The sequence below is a fragment of the Oreochromis niloticus genome, linkage group LG2 (genome assembly GCF_001858045.2).
Source record: "Oreochromis niloticus isolate F11D_XX linkage group LG2, O_niloticus_UMD_NMBU, whole genome shotgun sequence".
NCBI lineage: Eukaryota > Metazoa > Chordata > Actinopteri > Cichliformes > Cichlidae > Oreochromis > Oreochromis niloticus.
In genome coordinates this window covers 16,811,873-16,836,723 of record NC_031966.2, presented here as the reverse complement: position 1 = coordinate 16,836,723, position 24,851 = coordinate 16,811,873, and the positions used below count along the sequence as shown (strand labels likewise).

Genomic DNA, 24,851 nt, shown 5'->3' with positions numbered 1-24,851 from the left:
GTTATTTTTGACTCTCTCTTGAGTTTCTTTCCTACAGAGTTCAGTGTGAAATTATTTGCAGTGTCACTTCCCAAATGGACAAATTGCAAAGAAGAATCACATTGATGCTCATATTAAACTCAAGCAGACAGGTGTCAACTGTCAGTTTGAATAGGATCGAACTATGAATTTTCTTATTGTTGAAACAAGGAATACGTATTATTTGAAAATTCACACATTTTCAAATCCTTCATATTTTGCTATGGAAACAGGTGAGTGCAAATGGTTGTCTGTCTCTATGTGTTAGCCCCGCAACAGACTGGCGACCTGTCCAGGTTGTACCCTACCTCTCGCGCTATGGTAGCTGAGATAGGCTCCAGCCCACCTGCAACTCTGATAAGGATAAACCAAAGAGAATGGATGGATGGAATATAACTTACAACATAACTACAACCCTTATCTTTTCTGTGGCATCCATATTCATATTCCCAGCTCAGATTCAATAACTGTTTCCATGGCTTGCTGTTTGCTTGGTGTTTGCTGCTTTGTTGCTGCACCATTTTAAAAGAGGCTTTTTGTTTATTTTGCTTTTCCCCTACAAGCACATGTCCATTCATACCATTCAGTATACAGGACTAATACAGAAAACAGGCATGATTAAGCAGTCAATGTCTTAACGGTGCAATAAACAGCATAAGCTGCAAAATGGGTCTAAAATTAGTAAAATAGTCTGTTTGCAGCCAAAGGTGGCTTCATGGGGAGCAAATGAAGCAAAAACCTGACAAAACATCTAAAAGTGGTGATTCTTCTGCTTATTCTTTATATCTTTCCATTCTTAAGTTTACCATCCACATTTATTTTACTGGTTGATAAATTTCTTTTCTGTAACATACAGATGAGTATACATCTACTATCTGCCAGGCCTGAGTTTAAACCTTGCCAAAAGGCAAACCTCTACCGCCATCTGTTGGGGAAATTTATTATTCTTAGCTTTATAACTGTCGGTTCTCATCTCTCTGAAGGAAGGCACTGCACTCATGTGAAGTAGCATTTGAGACTTCGCATGTTTTGCTATGGCTGTTCTTGCATGCCTAGTTTTGCTTTAGGAGTATTAAACAGGTGTGATATAATAAAAAAGTTAACACAAACACCAAATACCTTTAAAATATCATGCGATACATATTATAGATCTTTATGGAATTTAATAAAAAGCTCTTTTTCACATCTAAATGCTGGAGTGGTTCTTGTGAAATCTGGCTTCAGTGTTTTTGAACAGAAACTCACTAGTGTGAACTCACACCTTCACAGTTAGAATTTCTTTTTCACACAGGCTTTTCAGCTTACACAGAAGTTATCACATCCCTTATCATAGCATCAGCATCACATTTTAAACTGAAGCATGTCTTCTTTACACAACTCTATACATAAATTCAAATGAAAGGATTAACAAAATATGATTTAAAAAAAAAAAAAAAAAAAAACTATGTTAACTTGTTCACTTGACCTTCTGAACCCAAGTTCCAAAAGTGATGCTGGATTTTTGAGGCTGAATGGTCGACAGTTGGACTGATGTGAATGAAAGACCATGATGCCATTCTGCTGAGACTATCAAAGGCTTTCATTCTGAACTGCATCTGAACATCCTGATGACATTGTTTCTCAACTACCTCCTTCCTGTTGAGGGATCAGCTCTTGAGAAGACCACAATGGATGAAAATAATGAAAAGGAGTTTGTTCGACCTTTTTACAAGGACCTACTCTGTACCTCCTAAGAGCAACATGCTACCTGCCACTGAAACAATAGCTCATAGGGCCATTCTCCAAGATCCAAAGTCCATACCCATGGGATGTCTATAGCTAAAACTATCAGAAAGGAAAGTGTGTTTGTCTCTTTGAGAGACACTGGATTTTACAATATATGTAGTTGTTGAAAATATGTTATTATTTGTGCTGGCTACACCTCTCCTACACGCTTAGGAACACAGGTAGCTCATGTACAGATTCTGTTACTGTGTTTTTCAGTCATTTGCATTTCTGTGTACATACATTCGAGAAGCACTAAAAGTTTGATTGTATTTCACACAAATAGTTTATTTGTTCTGCTTCAAATATGTATACTGTGATGACCGTCCAAGAGTGGTGAGTGGTGTCAAACTAACATTTGAATCAACCTACTGTTCAGTAGGTGCAAAGAAAACTGAATATTCAACTGCTAAAAAGATTTCAGATAAATTCACCAACCAAGGTTAAATAATGCCTCTTTCTTAGGGACATTAACCAAATATTAATTATTGGGCATATAGAAAGGGACTCTTCAAACAAATAATTAAAAGCCCCAGATTCCCACTGTAATTTGGGAAAATATCATAGTTGTCCACAACAATAAAAGTTTGCAGTATGATATGTTGGTCTATTGATGGACTCATCCATAAGAATATTGTACAGTCTATATACAACTGGCTTTGGTCAATCGAAAAACACATTTCAATGACCTGATGGAGTATGTGTTCCAAACCCGTGCAGCGTCACTTGTGTCTGTAATGTCTGCAAATGAGAACTCAAGACACTGGCTGCAAAGAAAATCCCACCAATATTCTGTTCTTTCATTGGCAATACTGATTCCCTCCAAGTAACTATCAAAAGTGTTGTTTTGGTCTGTGGGCACAAGTGCTGAAAGCCTCTAACATGGCAATTTCAGGTTCCCCTAGCACTTTATAATACAGCCTGCAACTAAGAGTGATTTTCCCTAGAATTAAATAGAATTTCCATGTATTTTACCTGGTAATACCATGTAATAAAACAAACATGTACATACAACTGATACACTAAACTAATGGGGTAATGATTCAAGTTTTTAAAGGAAAGAAAAAAATAACTACACTGTAAGTAATTTTAAGTAGTGCATAAGTAATTTTTAGCAGCGTGTAACTATATTTTACAGGAAAAAAAACTTTAAATAATTATAAGTTGTGTTTAAGTAGTTTTAAGCAGTTCAAAAATAATCTTTAGTAGTATGTAATTAATTGTAAGCAGTGCATAACTGCCAGATAGTTTACAGAAAAGAGATAAATTATAATGTAATTAATTTTAATTAGTCTGCAATTTCCAGGTATTTTTGTGGAAATAACTGTTAAACTTTCTTCATTTTATATTGTAAATATGCGTTATCCTTAGTAGCATGGACCACATTATGTAGCTGACCTTGGTTTTTTTGGGGGTTTTTTTTTACACATTTATTGTGCACTATATTGGTTCGCATCGCAGATGTTTAAGTTTCAAGTTCTTTCAAGTTTCAAGTTTCAGTTCTTTTATGTTGGACATAAAAATGTGATAAGGACTATTCTATCGTTTCTACTTACAAGAGAAAATACACAGTAGCAAACACTGCAGGGCAAAGGTCCATCAAAGGTCCACAATCATGGAGCCAAGTCAAACTTAGTTTTTTTTTCCTTACACAAACATTTAAAAGGACTATAAGCAAAGTACAAAAACTGATCAATGTGAATGAACAGAGAGTCCAATAGAATTATGTGTTTTTTATTATTTATATGCAAACCCAAACTTGAACACAACAGAAGTAACAATAAACTATTCTTATTAACTGTGAATATGTTTTTATTTCTAGTTCATTTATTTGCTTTCTTTTTGTTCTTCTTGTCTTTGGCTTTTCTTCTTTGTTCTTTCTTTTCTTTTTTCCCTTTTTTCTGATAATGTTTCATTTGAGGAGGAGGTGGAAGCTTCTCTAGTCCTTCAGTCTGTTACTTCTGCAATTTTTCGCCGTTTTTGTTTTGTCTAATTAAAGGTAGTGAAAAGTACGCTGCAGTTTTTTAACAATAATAGTTGAGCAGTTTAACATTTACATTTATGGTTTCCTTTTCCACTAAAATTATGCACTACTTAAAATGACCTATTATATAATGATTCCTTCTTGTCTCTATAATTGTGAATTATTACCCTCTTAACAAAACTATTCTATATGATTTTATTCTATAATACCACTGTTATTTCAGATAAAAATTTAAATTCCACTTAATTCTAAAGGGATTACACTCATTGTCAAGGGCTACTCGAAACACTTCTCTGTGCATGAAAACCTTTGTTAAAGTTAAAATGTTACATACAACAAATATGCAGTGATTTTCCATAGTAAAGTCAGCTACATTTAAGTTATATTTGCAATGAACTATAAAAAAGCAAATGATGGTTTTAAATGATAGTGAAATCTTGCAGTCTTCATCAGATAATTTATTCCTGGAGAAACTGAATCTTGTCATGAAATTGCTTTAAAGTTCTACATGTATTGTGAATCCAGGATGTCCAGATACTTGGCCTCAATCATTCTTGGAAGTAAGCTCGTCCTGAGAGAAAACACATTAAAAATGCATGTATTATTTAAAAGGAAACAACACATCTTCAAGTACTTAGAGAAAGAACATCACCTCTTGTGTGTGTGTTTGTATGTGTGTGTCTTTCTACACATAGAATGTATATAATAAAAATAACTGTAGACACAGCGGTCCCCTTTTTCTTTCTTTTTTAATGTGACAAAGTAAATGCTTAATACTACTTTTTCCATGTAAAACATTTAATTTTCTTTTGTTTTGTTTTTAAGAAGGTCGTGTTGTACTGAATTTCTTCTAACACTAACTGGTCCTAATTGCAAAAATGGGACCATAAAATTGTGTTTCCTGAGGTCATTGCCAATGAGCTGCAGATAAGGATGCATGCAGATTTTCATGTTCCCACTCTGCCCCCTGTTGGCCTGGGTTATCTCACCTGACAGGGACCAGCAGGATCATCAGCAAGGGGAAAACCATCTTCATGTAGGGCAGAGGATACATCCCGAATGCACACAGAATGATCAGCTGGATTATCTGCAGCCCCGTGAAGTAGTGGACCTTCCTCTGAGGCACACGGCGAATGTAGTGAGTGGGAGGATAGGAGGTCTAGACAGAGACAGAATAAGATATGATTAACTATGTTTTAAGTGAGATTAACTATAATACCCCTCTCAAGCCAAGATTTGTATATAATAGCACACCTGTTGCTGCAGCATAAATTACCATTTGAGAAGAAAAGGTATGCTAAATACTCCTGTAAGCTCTGGAATTGTCGTGCAACATTTGCATTTTTTTTTTTCAGAAGTGCATTGCTTTATATTTTACAGGAATGTTGTTATTTTCATCAAACTCATTGCTATGCAAAAATGTGCCATGTTATTGTACTATATTTTGTCTATTTAAAGCAGACCATGATAAACTCTTATGACAAAAATAACTTTGTTTTCTAAAAACTCATTAAAAACAAGTTGTTCTTGTTATGAGAGGCCATGGTGTGTACCAGTTTATCTTATGAAAGTTCTGTGATATAACAAGAGTGGGACCAGTCATGTGATAACAAGAGATGTTTGTTTCACTTTTCTTTTTTCCCAGAAGAGTGGCGTTTTTTTCTGCTGGATTTTAGTTTCTTCACCCTTCTACTTTTTTATTTGTTAGATGATAACTTTACAAATGATAACTACTGGTTATCATTTGTAAAGCTCAATCAATACAAAGGAAACAAAGAGACAATATAATAGAATGAGGAACAGGATTGGCACTTATTAGCAACCAGATCAGTAAACCAAACCACACTCTTCTTATCTGCTTCATATTCACCTGTTCCTTTAGCAGGAGGGTCATGCGGTCCACCATTTGATTTCCATCCAGTGAAGTGGCGGCAATGTAAAGGAAGAGCCCATAGAGGACAGGCTTGGGAATCCACTGCAGAGGAATGGGCAGCATGAACATGGACAGGCCGATCAAGATGTTGGCCACCAGTGAGGTCAAACGTGTTTCCTTCACACTAACAATTCTATTAGGAGAAAAAGAGAGGAATGAGTTATTTGAGCAACCCAGAACAATCTTTATATCTTTTAATTTATAAGATCAGCTTTTGAATCCAACATGAAAGGATAAAAATTAAATGGATCACTGAAGCATTAAAAAATTTATGGGCAACTATGCACACTACATCTGCTGCAGACATAAGCCAGAGTTTCTTTATACCACATAACCATTTTGTTATTTTGCTTAGTTTTGAACTGACGCTCTGTTACAAAGATTTCAAACTGAGTGTTAAAAGCATTCATAAAAGCTGATGCTTTCCGTGAGATGTGCTCTGTCTGTCAGAGCACACCTTGTTTTAACTTTACTCACGTCGTGTAGAGGTGTCCGTTCTCTACTTGCTGTTCTACTTTGGCAAGCTGACGGGCATGCAGAGAGGAATGTGGGAAAGCAGCGTGCATCCATGGCAACCCCAGACAGGACATGAGGATGTTAATGAAGCCAGTCAGCATTAAGTCCCAGTGGAATGCTGTGCCTTTTAGCAACCTGGTATAGATGTTCACACACATAAGCTTGAAGTGGTTTGTCAGTAAAGGCACAGCAGTTCACGCATCAATACCAAATACTGTAAAGGTAACATTTAAATCACAGGTTCTGCTGTGTGTCGTTCTTCTCATAGTTTAGAATTCAAACATAAAGTGGGGCTCGTACTTGTGTTCCGGCACATGTGTCAGTGAAATGACGATGTTCTGGTCAATAAAGATGAGCAAAGCAAGTAGGAACCCCAGACCAACTGCACTCAGTGCATTCATTCCTGACAGCTTTTCAAATGGAGGGAACTTGAAGATCGGACCATCGTGTACACTGAACACGGGAACTAATAGAGGCAAAAAATTTACAGGAAGCTTGTTACAAACATACAATGAAAACACAAAAAAATAAATGCTTGAACACTAACCTTTCTGCTAGTACTCTCTGTTTTAAAAGCAATGCGTAAATTCTGTGTCTATCTCTCACACACACAAAATCCCCAGACTGGGTTTAAAGTTCACTTGAAGCAAATGTTTTCCCCTTTCAACAGAGGATTTATGAACAGTGAAAAAAGTTATGTGCCAGGGTTGTGACTTTAAGCCTCATGAGTACTCTTCTATCATTTCTTTCATGTGAAAGATCCATACTCACGCTGTATGTCAATGAAAAGGTAGGAGCCAATGAAGGAGAGTATCAGCACAGACACAGGCAAAGCACAGTCAGACACCACCTCTCTGATTTTGTCATTCAGATATGGGCTGTTGGGAAAATAGCGATAAATATTTCAGCGTTTTGCAACTCTGGTGTAATGACTTCTACAAGTAGTTTTACAGCACTATTTACTGCAGTTACTCTTTGAGTTTGGAAAATAATTCATGTCAAGTGCTGAAAGCTGCCACTGAGGAAAAAGAACAATGAAATCCCAGGAGTCAGATATAGAAACGCATGATAACAGAGTCACATATATCTAACTCACATATTCCAGTAATATTACTGCAGGGTGAAATTCATTGCACATGATTTGTAACCTTGCAATCCAGTCTTGGGATGCACTTTTTGTCCTTGTTTTGTAGGTTATGTGAACCTATTTGCAGCTAGTATGAGGAGAAGTGGAAGTAACTATCACAAATCTTCTCATTTGCTTCAGCTTATTTGGGTAAAGGTCATGGGGGCAGCAGTCTAAGCAGAGATGCCCGAACCACTCCCCAGCAACCTCCTCAAGCTCTTCTAGGGACATCCTGGCTGGATGTCTCATAAATTACATGGCTTCTTTTGATGTGGATAAAGGTAACTAGCTATTTATCTACTACACTATACAATTCCCTTTGTTAATTTAAACCCAGGCTTAAAATCACTACTAGGTAAAAACAGCAAATAGTCTAGTCACACATAGTGGAGTAAAGCTCCTGATAACTTTAATATTTCAACTCAGCATTGCACACATAAGTGCATTTTCTGTAATTGCTTATAACAGAGTTTAAATTTGTTCTGCAGATTTTTAAAATTCTGAATATAAAATGGACGACAGTTAAAACACAGCTTTCATGTTATTAGTTAAAGAATAACATTGTTATACTGCAATGCATCCTTCTACTTTAAATACTAAGTGTTAAAAATGTGGCAGTGCTTTCCATTTTATATCTCATACAGCATCTCTGGTTGTATCACATCATATATCTTTCACATTTGATTGTACCATCTTTCTATTATTGCAGTTCAGCTGACTAAAATATTCAAGACATGACATTTTTATGGCTTCACTACTCCAGATGGAAAAGAGTCTGCTTTGGGCAGCACTTTAAAAACAGAGTATTTCCCCTGATGGATTTGGTATGTTTTGAAATACTGTTTTCTCTTGCATGTAAGGTGTACTGAAGCACAGTTTGCTCATAAAACGCTCAAATTTCAATGTGGAACTTGTACTTTTAATGTGGTGACACTTTATCGTCCTTTTATAAAGATGACAGATGCATTCCCTGGAGAAAAAAAAAATAGAGTTGCGCCTCTGCTTACTACATATATTTTGATACGATAAAATAAGCTATAAAATGGTTCAGATATCCATAATGTGAAACAATAAGTGAACAAACGTTACCTCCTCTTGATGAGGTAGAGTGTATAACCCAGCCACAAAGTCCCCAACATGAGCAGAAGACAGAGGATGGGTCTTTCTCTTGTGCATAACACCAAAGACTCAGGCAGGAAGATTGACTCGTGCCCCTCTGCATGTCCTGACATCATCCCGGTCTCACTGTGATGCTCCAGTATGGTTTCTGTCTTGTTTTTTGCACTGTCTAGAATCTCATTAATCTGCTGAAGCACCAGTGTTTTGTTTGTGGTCGTAAGAATGGGCCCGTGGTAATAATGGTGAAAAACTAGAAAGTGGAGTAGAAAGATGGAAGAAGAAAAAAGGGATGTCACTAAAGACAAACTAGAAGACAAGATATGGCTGTATGTGATCTTAGTGGAACACATCCCACAGTCACGGGAACTTATTAAAGTCTGCAGCAGGAAATATAATCTAGAGCATACAGTTACAGTTAGTATTTTACAGATGTAAGAGCTGGTTAATGTAATAACCTTTAAGTCATTCTCTGCATATTTACAGTTACTCAAGCATTGCTCAATTTGGAGTCGATTGGCAGAAAATTACAAGAGCCTGAGGCTCAGAAGAAAAATTCTTAAGAATCCAACATGTGTTTTTTTCCTGACTTGTTACAGACACTTATGGAAAAAATTATTGTGAACTATTATTTTTGTGTTAATATAATATAACTTCTCATAGAATACTGTTCTGTTTCTACTATTTGCTTGTTTTTCCAAAAAAGATTTTATTGTGCTCGTCTGACATTAGTTGGACTCACTTTTGATTGTGCCTTTCACCGCATCGCCAACAAATGCAATTGAGATGAACAATGCAATCACTTCTTCTGTTGAGCTGGAAGAAAAGAGAAGCAAAAGAAGCATGGTGCGATCATTCATGTTGTATCAAAAGTGTGTTTTTTTCCCAAACCGCAGACAAAACATTAACTTCAGTGGAAAATTATGACTACAATGGCATGAGAGCATTAAAGAAAATTACTGATTAAGGCTGAAAACAACAAGTAATAACGGATTAGTGTTTATCAGTTCACTTCAGTGTTTAGATACAAGTAGTGGCCTTCTGTCTGTGATATTTAATAGTAACAAATATTGTTTGTGAGTGTGTATTTACCGTTTGAAGAGTTTCATCAGCAGGCTGACATTGAATAAGCCTCCGAGGATGAGGAACAAGCTGTTCCATAAACCGATGCAGGCGTAGAAAGCATCAAAGTCGAGGTCGTAGTCATCACAAATACCCCTGATGACTGCAAATTATACAATAACACACACAAACTCATAAAAGCTTGTTAATTTCAAGAATATTCCACTATTTAAGTGTCAACATATTGCTTAGCGAGTTGTTGTAATTAATACCTGCATTTTTAAGGGTCAATTCTCAGATCTGACTACTGTTTGTAGTATTAATTATATGCAAGGCAGGTGATGTATGAAGCAGATTATCAGGAGCCTTTTTTTTTATATAACAACAGCTGTCTGTGGTGACTGGAGATGGTGTTTAAAAAACCAAATCATGAAATAAAAAACCTAAAAATTTTATTCAAAAGAGATTCAAGAGGTCTGCAGAGATTAGTCAAGTCTCTGTGGGTGGATCCTTGCAAACCAACATTGAAGCCAAAATATGTGATAATGAGTTACATCAAGTCATTTCAGACTGCCTTCCTTTCTTTATTGCTGTGGCCCATTAATGACTTTATTTAATTGCTTATGCTGCCTAATGTCAGTCATCAGGCTTGACTCTGACCTCATTTGCTGCACCTAATCCCACCATGTAAACTTCAAAGCAAACTAATTTTATGAGTTATTTGTTATTTAATAAATGTTACTTTTTCAAAAATCCAACTTCTATAGTCTGATATATAAATCATAGCAAGCAATACATACCGCTTATGAAGATGGCCAGTGGTGCAGTAGTCAGCGGAATGACAAGTGGTGAGCCAGCAAACAAAGCATAGATCACTCCTCCAATGCTCTGGCCAACAATGGTCTTCTGAACATCTTTTATTGAATGAAACAGATGCGTCCTTTTCATTAACGTTGTTGAACATAGTGCTTCATACTGGGTGCCAAATTAAGAGTAAAGAAAAATCCCATACCTATTTCTCCTCTTGTGCTTTCATCATTCAATGAACCAAAGGCAATGGCAGGGAGTAGAATTGCAATGTAGAGGAAAATTGCAGTGGTGGTGTACTTCAAGAGAGAGCGGTCATTTCCAATTATACCTGTTTTATATTATACAAAATGTTACTAAAGCTATAACAGCTATACCAGTAACAAATCCACCAAATAGAAATGCGAAGGAAATTGTTTTTACCATCTGTGAAGTCTGATGGGTATAGAGGCAGTCTGCGGCGGAGGTCATCATAAACACCCTTACCAAATCTGAAGAAATATATGCACTGCGAAGAAGGTAGAACATAGTCAGGCCCACTGACATACCATAAACACGCAGTCATTTGCTGTACTGTATAAAAGACTGCAGTATGCTGGTACACTGTGGCCATGATTTATGATTTATACATCATTAAAAGTACGGGCAGCATAAATGCCATAGACTTTGTTCACGCATGTTGCTTTAGGTATCAGTGAAAAGATAAACAAAGACACTGGAAAGCTATTTTGAGTAATGTATCTGTCAGTTTGAAGACTTATCAGAAGGGAAAAACAACCACCCAGTGGACATAAAAATGTTTTTGCTGTAATTTTATCATTACAACTACACGTACAGTAAATATTACAAATACACCAAAAAATAATCTACCGGGAATTTGCACTTATATGTGAAATGTTTATTTGGCTAGAAAATGGTTTGGCCTTCATGTAAAATGACCCTGGATCCCTTACTATATGGTGCAGTTGTCACAACATCAGTGCATTCACAGATTATTAAAAATAATCTGAGGATACAAGTGTAGTGTCTCAAATCCAAAACGCACACATAAAAACAAACAACAACAAGAAAAAAAGTGCATTAAACTAACTGTTGATAGCATTTGCTTCCATGAAGCCAGGTTCTCAAATAGGCACAGATATTTTGGAAGTAAAACTGGATTTCTCCTCTTCTTATATTCTTGGTATTTTAGAAAATAGACTTTTTTCTCCTTTTTTTAAAACAATGATCTGAAAGCGATCACAAACATAAACTTCCATTACAAACCTCTGTCGCAGAATATAGAAAATGTATTTAAAAAAATAGTTACATTCACACTTGAATTGAGCTTTGTGACTACTGTATTTCAAAATTATCCAGGTGGAGACATTTCAGAGGGAATTTAACTGAAATACGATATAAAACTGAGGTGCTGACATCCATAATGTTTGGTTTCATATTATACTATTCTAGGATTGCAGGTTAGGCTTAAAGATTGGCTTGGCAGCAGCAAGCCTATACTTAAATGCTGTTTTGAAAGCAGTCAGAACATCAGGTGTAACCACAACCTGTTGTAAACTTAAGTCTTTTACAACCTATTACATGATTTTGGCTTAACAGTACTTAGGTGTTTCCTTTCTCCCACCTTGTGCTGAACAAACACATTTCATCTTAATTTAGAAACTGGACTTAATGATGTGCTTTATCATTACATGGACGTGCACACATTCAGCTGACATTTCCATCAAAGACTTGGCTGCTTTTTCAGTCTTTATCCCAGCTGCTCTCCATTGGGCATTCTGGCTCAACTACTTTATATCACTGCACCACATATGTCTGAATAACAGGGAAATGCGAGGGTGGTCTCCACATCTGTAAACAACCTAACACTCAGTAGAGAAATTTGTTAATATAAGTGACTAGTTAGCTAGATTTACACATATGTTTCTCTTGTTTACTTATTTTTACCTGGAGTGGTTTGCCCCTGCGTGGATCTGAGTCCTCCACTTCCTCTATGACCGGTTTATCACTGATTACAGAGAGCTGTTGTCGGTGGTTGATAAGCTCCTGTTTGAACTCCTCTTCGTTCTTTGTCTCCAGAAGCTTCTGTCTGAAGGAAATGTCAGAGAACATTGTTGCAAATGTTCTACCCACCTCAATGGCTGTCTTGGTGCTTTTCTGAAAAACACAACAACAAAGTTTGGCTTTGTTAGTTTCTGTCATTTTAAATGATAATTTAGGGTTTCAACCAATGTTATGTTAATTATCACATCTGATTTTTATATTTAATAATATAGCAAAAACACTGAAATACTTATTAGGGGTTCTTTTAGATCTTACTTGTGAGGATAATGTATTACACATGTTTTTTAAATATTCGGTGTCATTTTTGTTTAGTGTTTCAGAAACAGTGGGATTAGGTAAAGGATGGTTGTGGTTATAAGGGCCCCTCCCTGAGCCTGGTTCTGCTGGAGGTTTCTTCCTGTTAACCCTTTCATGCATGAATTATGACAACCTCAATCAGGATTTTTATTCATCTTTAGCATGGAAAAAACATGTACTTTTTAAAGAGTTTGTTACATGTCCACTTAGGTGGACAACATACGTTTTGACTTATGAATTTGGTATGGAGTGCCACATCAGTGTCCAATGTAGTGGTTTATGTGCAAGTATATCATCAACACTGACACAAATACAAGAAAACAGCCTTTGAATAGCTGTAGTGACCACTATGTGTGAAAGGGCTAAAAGGGAGCTTTTCCTTCCCACTGTTGCCAAATCACTTGCTCACAGGGGTCATATGATTGTTGGGGTTTTCTCTGTTGTAGGGTCTACCTTACAATATAAAGCACCTTGGGGCAACTATTGTTGTGATTTGGCGCTATATAAATAAAATAGAATAAATCTTTATTGTCACTGTTACAAGAACAATGAAACACAGTTTGACATCGCTCCATTAGCAGCATGTAGATTTTTTTACATTAAAAGTCCTTTAAAATTGAATTGAATTGAATTGAATTGAATTGAACTGAATTGAATTGAATTGAATTGAATTGAATTGTGTTGTTTATTCACTTCACTGAGGTCGAGAATCTTTTTTGGTTTCTAAGAAGTCAGGCAAAGTGAAGAGTTTAGTTAAATGTCATGGAAAGCCAGTGAATACTGACCAAAAAAGTAAACAATAAACAGACTGTCAAAATAAATAATTGATTGTTATTATAAATATGGACTTAGCTGATTTATGTCCAAGCCTGAATATTAAGTTAATACCAAACACAAAGTTCCTCAAATGGCCTTTTGAGGTTGGCAAAAAAATTTAAGTTAAATGACCAGCTTTAAAGCACGTGTAATTACTAATTACTAAGATGGAAAATGATACAAGAGTAAATTTTATATTTGTTTTATTAGGAGTGTGGCCTCTTTGAGTGACAGGCAAATGCCCACGACTGTAGCTGTTACTTCCTAGGTGTTCTAGGCATAACATTAACTGATTCATGTCGCTCAACTGGACCTCTCAAATTTGTTGGCCTCCTAAGCTGTTTATTGGGCATAACTAGCACACATCTGTATCTGTGTGCTTGACTGATCATGGAGTGAAAGTATGGATGAGCTTTAGCAATCAAGCTTGCTGGGCAACATCTCCAGCCACATGTTTAGGAAGTTATTTTGAAGCATTATCTACTATACTACCATAAAAAACTTCATGTATAGGTTCACAAGTCAAATCTAATAAATACCATTTACCAAAATCTCTCCTGAAGTTATACCTTATACTGTGTTACAAAATCTCATGTCAGTTTCATTTTAGGATTGAGACATATAACTCATCCAAATAAGGTACATTTTTGACTTGGAGTGTGAATGATTGTCTGTCTCTATGTGTTAGCCCTGCATCAGATTGGCAACCTATCCAGGGTGTACCCTGCCTCTCGCCTTATGGTAGCTGGGACAGGCTCCAGCCCCACTGAAACCCTGATAAGGATAAGGGGAAGAGGATGGATAGATGGATAAATAAGCAAATTAAAAAATGTAAATAATCAAAGAGAAAGAGGCCAAAAAGACAAACTCAAGACTTCCAAACAGCAGCCAGTAAGCCAATATGTGATGTAACAGTGGCTACATCAGGCTTTTACATTCGGTCTATGCAACTGAAAATTATGGCCAGTCATAAGCAAACAGTAATTGTTTGTAACAAGTAAGCTATCGACATATTAAGAAAAAATTAAGATGATATTCAGGAGATGAGTGGAGAATTTGACCTTACTGTTCTAGGCGGAGCGAGGATAAGGATGACGTAGCGAGCTTCACAACAGTTGACACCCCAGTTTTGTGGCCTCTCCAGCCGGGTGATGCAGACATGCCGTCTCTGCAGATTCCTCACATTCGAGCTGAATTCGAAGAAATGCATTATTTGAAATCAGTTAGCCGATAAGAGACATGAACTAAACCTCAGACAGCTTTAACTGGAGATGAACTCACAGAATACAAAGCCAGGACTGCTGGTAATGAATGCCAGTAGAAGTTGCCGTCACACCCTGAATGGTTTCTGACAGAAGATGAACTGTGGAAGCATAATCCAATAAACAGCAAAATCAGACTGAATGCTCATTTTCTAGTTGCCTTTAATGTAATCAAGTGATTTAGACTTCTTTGGTAACATGCTTGTTCACCATTGATCTCTTTCCTTCCTGCGTCTGTGAACAGTGAGTTCATGATCTCATCCACATCCCAACTCTCACGGCCTTCGACCACAACATGAGTTAACATTCGCCTTAGCACCTCATCCAGAGTGGCAGCTTTTTCATCCAGAAGGATGCTTGCCTGGGCCAGAAAGCCATCCAGGTCTCTGTGGGCGCGGACTTCCTCCTCGAAGTTCATGGGCTTAACATACTGGTGGGAAGCAAGAACAAAAGCTATTTAAATCATGGATGCAAATGAATGAAATGAAATGTTTTTTGATTATGCCTGCTATAAGTTGCTGAGTTACATTAAAGAAGTTATTTTAATGTGCTTTTGGTGCTGCAGTGTGGTTTAAATAAGAAAAAAAAGTAATGGTATAAAAAAAATTAATACAAAAAAGTAAATCTTACTCTTCTTGTTGTGTTTAAAAGCCCAAATCCAGGTCCTTCAGGATCTTCAGCAAAAGAAACACAAAACATTACATTTATATGCAAAGACTGTCTTAGTATCACCAAACTGTTGCTCTAATGCAGTCTTTTCTTTCATATGTCTAAAGGTTTCCTTCCTTTACTCTGGATTTTGAACAATGTTTCATTTGAATCAAAGCTTCCACACATGATTTGATTATGGTGGAGGCTGAAGTCAAATGTGATCTCAAATCCTAGACAAGTAAACAAGACAAGACTAAATAATTCCATCTGCTGTATTACTGTAGTATCTTTACATTACAATGCAAAATGCTGTGATTTGGCGCTATATAAATAAAATTGAATTGAACAGAATGAAGGCAAATTCAAAAAAGACAGACCTGAAGGACTGATCTGGATCTCATTGTCATAAATGTGGTCCTTGTTGGTAGTAGGTGAATCCTCCACATAGTCCTGCTCCCCATCCCTCAGTTCTGTGAACAAAACATAAATGAGTACAGCAAAGTCCCAGAGTACATACACTACATATAACTGAGGAGTTATATCTCATAAACAGCATAATCCAATAATATCTAATAAATAAATTTTCACTTTACAATTGTTTGACTTGTAAAGGTCATCATACAACCCTGTTTATTAAGATAAATCACACTAAGATAAAACCTCTTCTTTGCATCAAGGTTAAGATGCTATGCTAGCCACATTAACAATGCCTCCAGTAAGGGACGATTTATTTTGCCCTCCCACCACTCTACCATCTGTTGACAAGAGGGAGAGAGAGAGAGAGAGACTGCCAATAAAAAAAACCCCTTAAACCAGTCATGCAGCAATATAACAACAGCAGCCTCTCGTAAATTCCTTCATTGTATAGAAGATAAATGTGGTTTCTCAATTGCTAGTTTTATGGGGGAAGAAAAAATGGCCTCAGAATTAGACAATTAACCCTTCACAGGCAAACTTTGAGCTATGATTATTCACTCTTCCCATCATTGACTCAGAGATCATCTGTCTTGTTATTTATTCATTAATTAACACAGAGTGAACAGACTGGCTGTGCCCGCCAGCATGTGAAATGGGTCATCAGTGAGCAGAGAGAAGAACTGACATCTGCATAAATAATAGTGATACAATAAATTTAGACGCATACGATCCCCACCGTCCTGAGGGGAAAATAATCTTTGTTACTGTGCAGATCACTTGAACTTCATAAAAGACCAAAAGTCTGCTGTAAAAAGCAATACGCACCCATCTCTTGGAAAAAGTAGCCATTCTTAGGCCTCTCTGTGGATGGAGCCTCTGTGGATTGAAGAAACAAATATGATGTTTACAAAATGTCCCGCTCAACTTCAAGCGCAGTTTTTTATATTAAAGATTTAATCACTGTTTGTATTGTCTGTCATCCAGTTCTTTAGGTGCAGTATGCAAAAGTTAGAATCATATCACTATAAGCACAGAATAAACTATTTTGAATCACTAATATTTTTTCAGATAATGAAGTTCTTGTCTATGTAAGTACCAAATAACTAGAGTGTTAATATATAGTGTTAGTGTTAATATGTTTCTTTTTTACACATCAAGCACATTCTTTAGAAGCTGCTACTGGTTAACATAAATTGTTGTTAATAGAACATTATAACATTACAAGGATATTAACTTTCTTCAGTCAAAACTACAACCATGTCTGAAACCACAACATCTTCAATAATAATAAATGAAAGGAGACACTTTATAATTGTTTTCAGTGACATGTTTGACACAGTTAACATGGTAACTGTGTGAAACTGGACTCAAACATGCAAAAACAGTGGCTTTTCACGAGAGCAACAATCAGTTTCACTTTCATTTGAGGATGCGTCTCAAGATTTCATCTTTTTTCTCTGCACATGCTTATGCATTCTGCATACACATTTTACAAATTCTTATTACAAAGCGAGCACACACGTCTAAGCGCAATTACTTCCAGATTTCCCAAAAAAATGTGATGCTGTTATGAAAATTAAGGAGCTGATGTCAAGTTATGGTAATGCTGTGGAGAGAGAGGGGAAAAAAAACAAGAACTTGGGAATCTTAAAAGAGATCTGTGAAGTCTCGGTTACAGAACAAATCTAGCGCCAGCTGTGTCTGATGTTTGTATTGGCGGTCATGTATCTGTGAGACACTGCTGCAGCTGTACAGATGAGTTTTCATTGCCTGAAGCACTGTTTGGCTCTAGGGGCTTGCGAGCAAGGCTATATCTCAAAGCAGATTAGATAGAACATTCCCAGGCCTCCTCCTCTTCACAGGAGTCCACACAGACTACACAGCCGTCTGTGCCAGGACAGTGTGTGGATGTGACCTCTGAAACTGCCTCATGAAAACAGGAATGCCAGGATTATTGTAAATATGCTAAATTATTCCTTATCAATATTGTGAACAAAAGGAGTAAAGGCATCACTTTCTGATTAGTCCCTACTGAAAGTTGAGGTGAGGACATAAATGACATTTGGGGAAGAAAAAATAAGGGAAAAAATGGCTGAATTGTCAGTGACAGAAATGCTTGTCTATTATTACTTCTTGCTTATCATCTATTATGGCTAGCGGCCCACACAACAAATGACCATTATGCCTTATAAGCAGGATATCACTGCCATCAGGATAGTAGTATGCTGGTGTTGGCATGTGGCTCAAAATAAAATTGTGTTTAAGTATAATTAAGAGTGCTAATGCATCTTGTTTTATTTCCTTGTATCAATCGCTGGATTATCTGAATTTTTTCAGTATGTTTTTCTCGCTATGTTTGAATCTAAAATTGCATTTTACAGTTTTTGAAGTCTGACGTGCCAAATCGCCCCTCTGTTGTTGCACATTGTTTGCTATCTGTTATTGGTCTATCTCATCAACCAAATCTGTAAGTCTTAAAGCATAACATATGATTTATTCTTACAGACAGCCACACTGCCATCTGTAGACTGTAAGCAGGCTATGTCCTTGTGAAAAAGGAAACAGGAGAATCCTTGTTGGGTCTCTGGAAACAAGTATGCTGAGCTGCAAATCTGAGAACTCTGTGCTGAACTGCACAAGGTCAAACTATGTAAGCAGAAGGGCCATGGTGTTCACATGTAAGGACTTATAATAGCTTGTCTATCAAATAAGAAGGTCAGCTAATGATATACTCCTATGCACCATTCAATAAAATACACTGAATTACTATACCTGCTGCTAAAGCAAAATCTTATCGAGACTTAATTTGACCATGGTGGATGCACGCTCCTGTACCATGAACAGTGTGTACACTGTGGTTCACAATGCAGACATATGCTTTGTTATAATATAAATAACAGGAAGGAGGAACTACCGCTCATTCCACATCAACACCTCAAAGGGTACCGATAAGGATAACCTAATGTCTGTTTATCCAGCACAGTGAATGTGTTGCATAAACAAACATTAGAAACCAACAGTACAGTTACAGTTACATAATTTATACCAACCTAAGTATCTGACTGAAAGGAGGTTTTGCTCACTTCAAAAGAATTTTATTTGCCATGTGGTACTAATCCTAAAAGAGCAAATTGACGTTCATTACAAGGAGGTTCTGCTGAATTATAGAAAACCTGGAAGCCTTTAGGTAATAATCTAAAGTCAAGCATCAGGGGTGTTATTGAGGTTGGTAGATTTTCTGACATTGAAATTATCACCAACGCCAACCACAGAACGAAGGGCTGAGAATGGAAAACCTTGAGATTTGCCAAATTAGAACATTAGACATTTTTCTACCAGATAATCTTCTTAATCCTTGACCTGAGAAAATTCAAGTAGGAATTAACGTATTAATGGCAATGATGAAAGTAAGTTCCAGGTCACAAAGAGAACTGTCCCATTTTAGATATTGGTACCTTTAATGTTATACATATTTTGGCTTGTAATAAACACTAATTAATAATAATTAATAACAATCACTAATAATCAGGTCAGCCAGTGGAATTGTGTTACCATTAACATGAGCCTATACAATTCAGTAGATTTCTTTGCAAATGTTGTTTTCAACAATAGTCATCTTAGGGCACTTGATGATGTAAAGACTGCAAGATTAGAGAGAAAAACTATTTTGTAAAGAAAAGCCAAATTTTAGTAAGAAAAAATATATAACTTGGATAATTTTCTTGAACTGTTCCTGGTGACACAACAGATTTAAAACTGGTGCTGGAAATATTTTTGCAGGTCTGTTATTAAAGCACTGCATGGCAGATGAGTGTATCATTTATTGCCATACTGTAAATATTGACCTATATTCTTTGCTTTCCACTTTATGGGCAATGAAAGCATCTTTCTCCTATTCTGTAGTTTTTACTGTTAACAACAAGAAGACATTAAAAATGTAACCACAAGTGAAAAGAATCAGGAAAGAAACATTCACACATACACTCTAAAAAGGCTTCCTCCACATGTTTGACACATTTCACTTCCTCACCTCACTCCACTCCTGTAAAACTTACCAGAGGGCACAAAAGTAAGGACCTTTTTGTCTTCCATGTTTCTCCAGGGATTTTTTAAATTTTAGGTCATTTGTTTTCCAAAGGTCAACCCATAATCTTTTATCTTTGCTCTGCTCTTCAGCATTTGCTAGTCATCCTCCACGTCTTTTATACACACGCCCATACATACATACTGAGGTAAAGTTACCTCCCTGCACCTCCTCTGGGAGCACACGAGTTTGGAAGAGGGAGAGGGGAGGGCAGAAAGGGAAAGCATGAGGGTGAGAGAGGTGCTTGATTCTGCTGGGTCCTTGTGCCTATGAAATGGACTATATTCCAAGTAACTTTTAAAAAGGCAATTTTAGGGTTTTGGTATGTTATTTTCAAAGGTAACTCTTTGAGCATCATGTGTAAGCTCTAAAACGTTAAATCATTCAAACCAATAAGCAATTCAAAAATCATCAAATAGCATGTTTCTTTTTGTAAATGTCATATAAATACAAAAAAACAATGGGTATATTTAGATGTACACAAACCGGTTCTGACAGATCAGTCAAGGACAAAGTGAACAAATGTTCACTATAACAGGCTGAAACATTTAAAGAGACCAGTAAAATATGAAAATCGCATTTGCAGTCGAGGTAATGAAATACATGTCCTGTACATCTGTTATTGAATGCCATAGTCTCAGAAGAAATTCAAATTTCCATTGTTTACCGACTGGACACTGTTTTGTTCCTCACTGGCACACCGTATTTCTTTTCACAACACCTGCTCAAATTATTCCTTATAATTCAATGCACATCCAAGAACATCAAGACACTAAAAAAATGACCAGTGTTAAAACTATTGATCCATAACATTAAAAATATGCTCAAGATTCTTCAGTTACATTATAAGAATCACTTTAATTATTTTAAGGTAGATTCTGAGGGGAATTTTTTACTTGTTTACACTTTATTGTGGATCTACATCTTTATTTTAATAATCTATATGCACATACTGTGCATATAGATTATTGCCAGGTCTGCTACAAACAGACCTGGCAAAAGCTGTGAAAAAGAGCCCGTTTTAAGGTTTAAGTAACAATATTATAAACTTGCGATATAAAATAACAGTAAAGTATATTATATATTATTACAGTATAAAATAACTCCACTTATGATCTTCATTCTCACAGATAGCTGTGACAGTTATTTAAATGCATGTCTTGCATGCTGGTTATGAAATAAAGATACTCGGTGGCAAGTTTAGAAATAAAATCTAATGATGCAAAAGTAGTGTCTTGACACCAAAACATAAAATTCTGTAATTTACTTAATATTCGAAAATATAAAATAGAATAGAATACCTTTGTCTGACATTGTACAGGTGCAGAATTTGGAATAATAAGAGTGAATATTTAGTTAATATTTATATAAGTTGCATTCATAGTATGTATTTCCAAAATCATAAATAACTTTTATATTGAGATGTATATTTTGTAATGAGCTGTATATAAGATTAGATGTTTTTCTGAGAATAGAAATAACATAAATAATAAAAATAAATAAAATAAAATAATAAAATAATATTTGACCTGTTTTGTTTAACATTCATATAGGAAGTAAAGGTGACTAGCAGCAGCTTGTTCATTTGACTGAATGAAGCTGTACTGATGGAGGCACTTTGTGATGACTATCATTTGTTTGTTGTGTTCCTGCTTGAATTTGGCTTCAGAGGAATGTTCAGTTTAAGAAGAAGAAGTGATTCCCTCATTTGCCTTGAGATGGCAGCAGAGTCTGGTGTTAAAGCAACATGGCAGCAGCAAGGCTGGGATTCTGTAGGGGATTTCATAATAGCAAACTGAATTTTGCATGTTGTAAGGGACTGAGACTCTCAGAAGTGACTAAAAGAGGGTACTCCTCATTCATCCTTAGGTGTTAATGTAACCTGACCACCAGACTCATACTGCTGGTTTTTTACAAGCTATTTTGCAAATGGTTACAAACTAACCTTTAATTAATTTGAATTTCTATGTGGAAATAAATGATTATTGTTTGCTTGTTTGTTTGTTTTTATTAAAGTCAAGGGCCTGAAACCTTGATCATAAGTACATGTTTAATCTTTTATTGTGTCTGTGAAGGTTCTCAGTCATCCAGGTCATCGTAGACTAAGGAGCTTGGAAAGAAAAGCGTCTGGACTTCTTTGAGTTGCTTGAAGACGTTTCACCTCTCATCTGAGAAGCTTCTTCAGTTCTAAGGGACAATTCTGGGACTCCCCACCAATTGACCCTTAGAACTGAAGAAGCTTCTCGGATGAGAGGTGAAACGTCTTCAAGCAACTCAAAGAAGTCCAGACGCTTTTCTTTCCAAGCTCCTTAGTTAATCTTTTATTGTGTTCTGCGCTGTTTCAACTTTGAACTGTGCTGTATTATGTTGTTAATTTGCAGCACCATGAATCTGCCTCTGTAGTGTGAGTATGAAACAAGGGTTCTAAATAAAATCGCCTTGCCTTTATCAATCAATTGTCAATTATCTATGTCAATTATGCACTGAATAAAACTTTTCACACATGCCATATTTGCAAAATAAAATATGCAAAATAAAGTGATATTATTGAGATTTTATAAATTCAAATAAGCATCACCATCAGAACACAGAGGAAAAAAATCATTTTTTTTCCAGTTCATAAGGTCTACTCAGAAGACTCTGCATCTTACCTAAATAACTGCTCCTCAACACTTTACACTTCTGCTCAAGGAAGAAAGATCTGCATAGTGGACCTTTCATCACCACATTAACAGTCACTAACAAAGCACCCAGGAAAGCAATGAAATACTGCATTAATAAACTAATGTTCTGTGGTCAAGGGGTTCATCGCAAGTAAACGAGTTTGGCTTACTCTAGTGTGAAACATTAATCAAACCCCACAAGCACCCTGAGGGATATAACTGTGGGGAAACATACAAATACAAACACATAAGCATTGTTCAATGAAAAACACAGTGTTTATAACAGAAATAAGCACAATGCTTCATCATGATAAATAGTTGAACAGCATATGCAGAAATGCCTGTTGTGAACAGTAGTTCCCGCAGTTTCATAATTCAGTACTGGATGACCTATGAGAGTTGAGGATATTTTACTGACTTAAAGCTATAAATGTATAACTGAGGGCATGAAAAACTAGCAGCAATAGTCAAACATTAAATATAGACTCACATGTGGACACACATGTGGAGCGTGTTTATGCATATTGAACTGCCTTGGAAAAATTTCCTTCGTGCTGATTCTGTAACACCTACCACATGTATGAAGTACTATTTGCAGTACTCTTGTTGTATTGTTCCTGTTGACCTTTAATCAATACTTATGGTTTGAAAGATAAAAATGTGTTATTATCACATACTTATTATCACCATTGACATAACAAAGTCACACATACATTTACATATTTACAATAATGAGTGTGTGGAACCAAAAAACCTTTATCATTCCAAACAGGCAAAATGAATAAGTGTGTTTCATCAACTACTTGTCTGATTTCATTTTCTGCTAAATATGTTAGGTAGAAATAATATTTCTAAATAAGTGGATTCTGTTTAAAATGTTGGGTATGCTAATTTCAAGATTTCTCACTGATCAAATTATAATGACAGCCAGAATATAGTATCTGCTAAGGTTAAATTATTATGCGTGAAAATAAGAAACTTTACCAAGTATGTCCTATCATCTGGTGCTCCAGAAACAAAGAGTACTAGTACAAGTACTAAACACACATAAAACTTTTTTTAACTCTTATCCGTATAAGATGATGATCATTACCTTCTGCAAACTGATTCACGATGACTCCTGACATCTCCCGTTCTTCCTTTTTGCTCTTCATTTGGTTCTTGTGATGCAGGAAAAGGTAGTGATATTGCAAAGAAAAGTTAAGGAGAACTGGAAGATGTTTCTGTTTTTTAAGAGCTGCAGCTTGAATGGTCTTGCAAGCAGGTCCACAGGTAGAAGGGAGTTGGGTCACTACAAATAGCACCTTAATGCCCTCTCTGCCAATCAGAGAGGAGTTGGTTCTAAGTGCATAAGATAATGTGGAAGGCGGAATATTTAATGAAACTACTTTTAATGCAAACTGGGACTCTTTGCCATCTTAACATGACTGCTTTGTAAAAGTTTTACTGCTATGTTAAACAGTGACTTCGAACTATTTTTCCCCCAGTGAAGTGTTTATATGTATGATTCACTACAACATCACAGGCATTCAAACCAAGGATTTCTAATTCTGCATTCATTAGCACTATTTAAAGGTTGCTATTATTGTAGATATCGGCATGTGAGAGTTCATGTTTTTCTTGTAATCCAAGAAAAAAGTTATTGCATATGTTAAGTATACATATAAATTCCGTATAAATTATTTTGTGTCAAATGCTACTCACTGTTGTGAACTAATTAAAGCAGTTACTGGGGAAATAGTTTCTGTAGCCCATATTATCCAAATTCAAGATTTCAGCAGTTCTCAGTGGCTACACTTTGGGTGCTGTTTAAAGCAGGCAGTGGAGACGGACAAGGCACAATAATCCAAAGTTGCAAACAAAAGGACCAAATGAGCAAATATCCTTGACTTCACCTCTTACAAGGAGCCCTTCTCCTAAACCAATGGAGCTAAATTTAGTGCAATCATCTACCTTCATGTGTAATTTGTAACTTATTGTGTGAGCTTCTTCAAACAAACCTCATATCCATAAAACAGAGTGCTAACTATCTTTTTTCCACATTATCTTAATTTTTCAAGTCTTTTTCTTACCTCCTCTCACCACTTTCAGTGTGGGGGGGACAAAAGTTTAAGCGTATAAAGAGGACACTTAAAAAAATCTCTTCCAAAGTTGCTTGAACTTACTAACACTATTAAAATTGCTTCAGGAAAGCATTTTCACAGCAAGTTATCCAATTACTCGCCTGCTGTTCATAGCTGAGTCTACATTACAAATGATCCAGAATGATTT

General features: G+C 36.2%; 1 protein-coding gene across 3 annotated transcripts; it reads right to left on the bottom strand.

Annotated features, from left to right (window-relative positions):
* Positions 1-1,167: 1,167 nt before the first annotated feature.
* On the bottom strand, positions 1,168-24,670 carry LOC100709332 (sodium bicarbonate transporter-like protein 11). 3 transcript variants are annotated; one of them, XM_013271312.3, is made up of 21 exons: positions 24,653-24,670; positions 23,674-23,740; positions 16,659-16,709; positions 15,794-15,886; positions 15,396-15,439; positions 14,976-15,195; positions 14,785-14,866; positions 14,570-14,693; positions 12,274-12,483; positions 10,750-10,834; positions 10,532-10,657; positions 10,320-10,433; positions 9,550-9,682; positions 9,200-9,273; positions 8,431-8,710; positions 6,987-7,093; positions 6,516-6,681; positions 6,177-6,350; positions 5,637-5,832; positions 4,756-4,925; positions 1,168-4,337 (listed from the first exon to the last, which is right to left on the bottom strand). In XM_013271312.3, the coding sequence occupies exons 2-21, from the start codon at positions 23,732-23,734 to the stop codon at positions 4,271-4,273; spliced, it is 2,577 nt and encodes an 858-aa protein (XP_013126766.1). In that variant the 5' UTR covers positions 23,735-23,740; positions 24,653-24,670; the 3' UTR covers positions 1,168-4,270. The 3 variants fall into 3 exon arrangements, with proteins under 3 accessions (XP_013126766.1, XP_025766500.1, XP_005467422.1); XM_025910715.1 differs by lacking the exon at positions 24,653-24,670 and having other exon boundaries at positions 23,674-24,254; XM_005467365.4 differs by lacking the exons at positions 23,674-23,740; positions 24,653-24,670 and adding an exon at positions 19,889-20,079.
* Between the last annotated feature and the right edge of the window lie 181 nt (positions 24,671-24,851).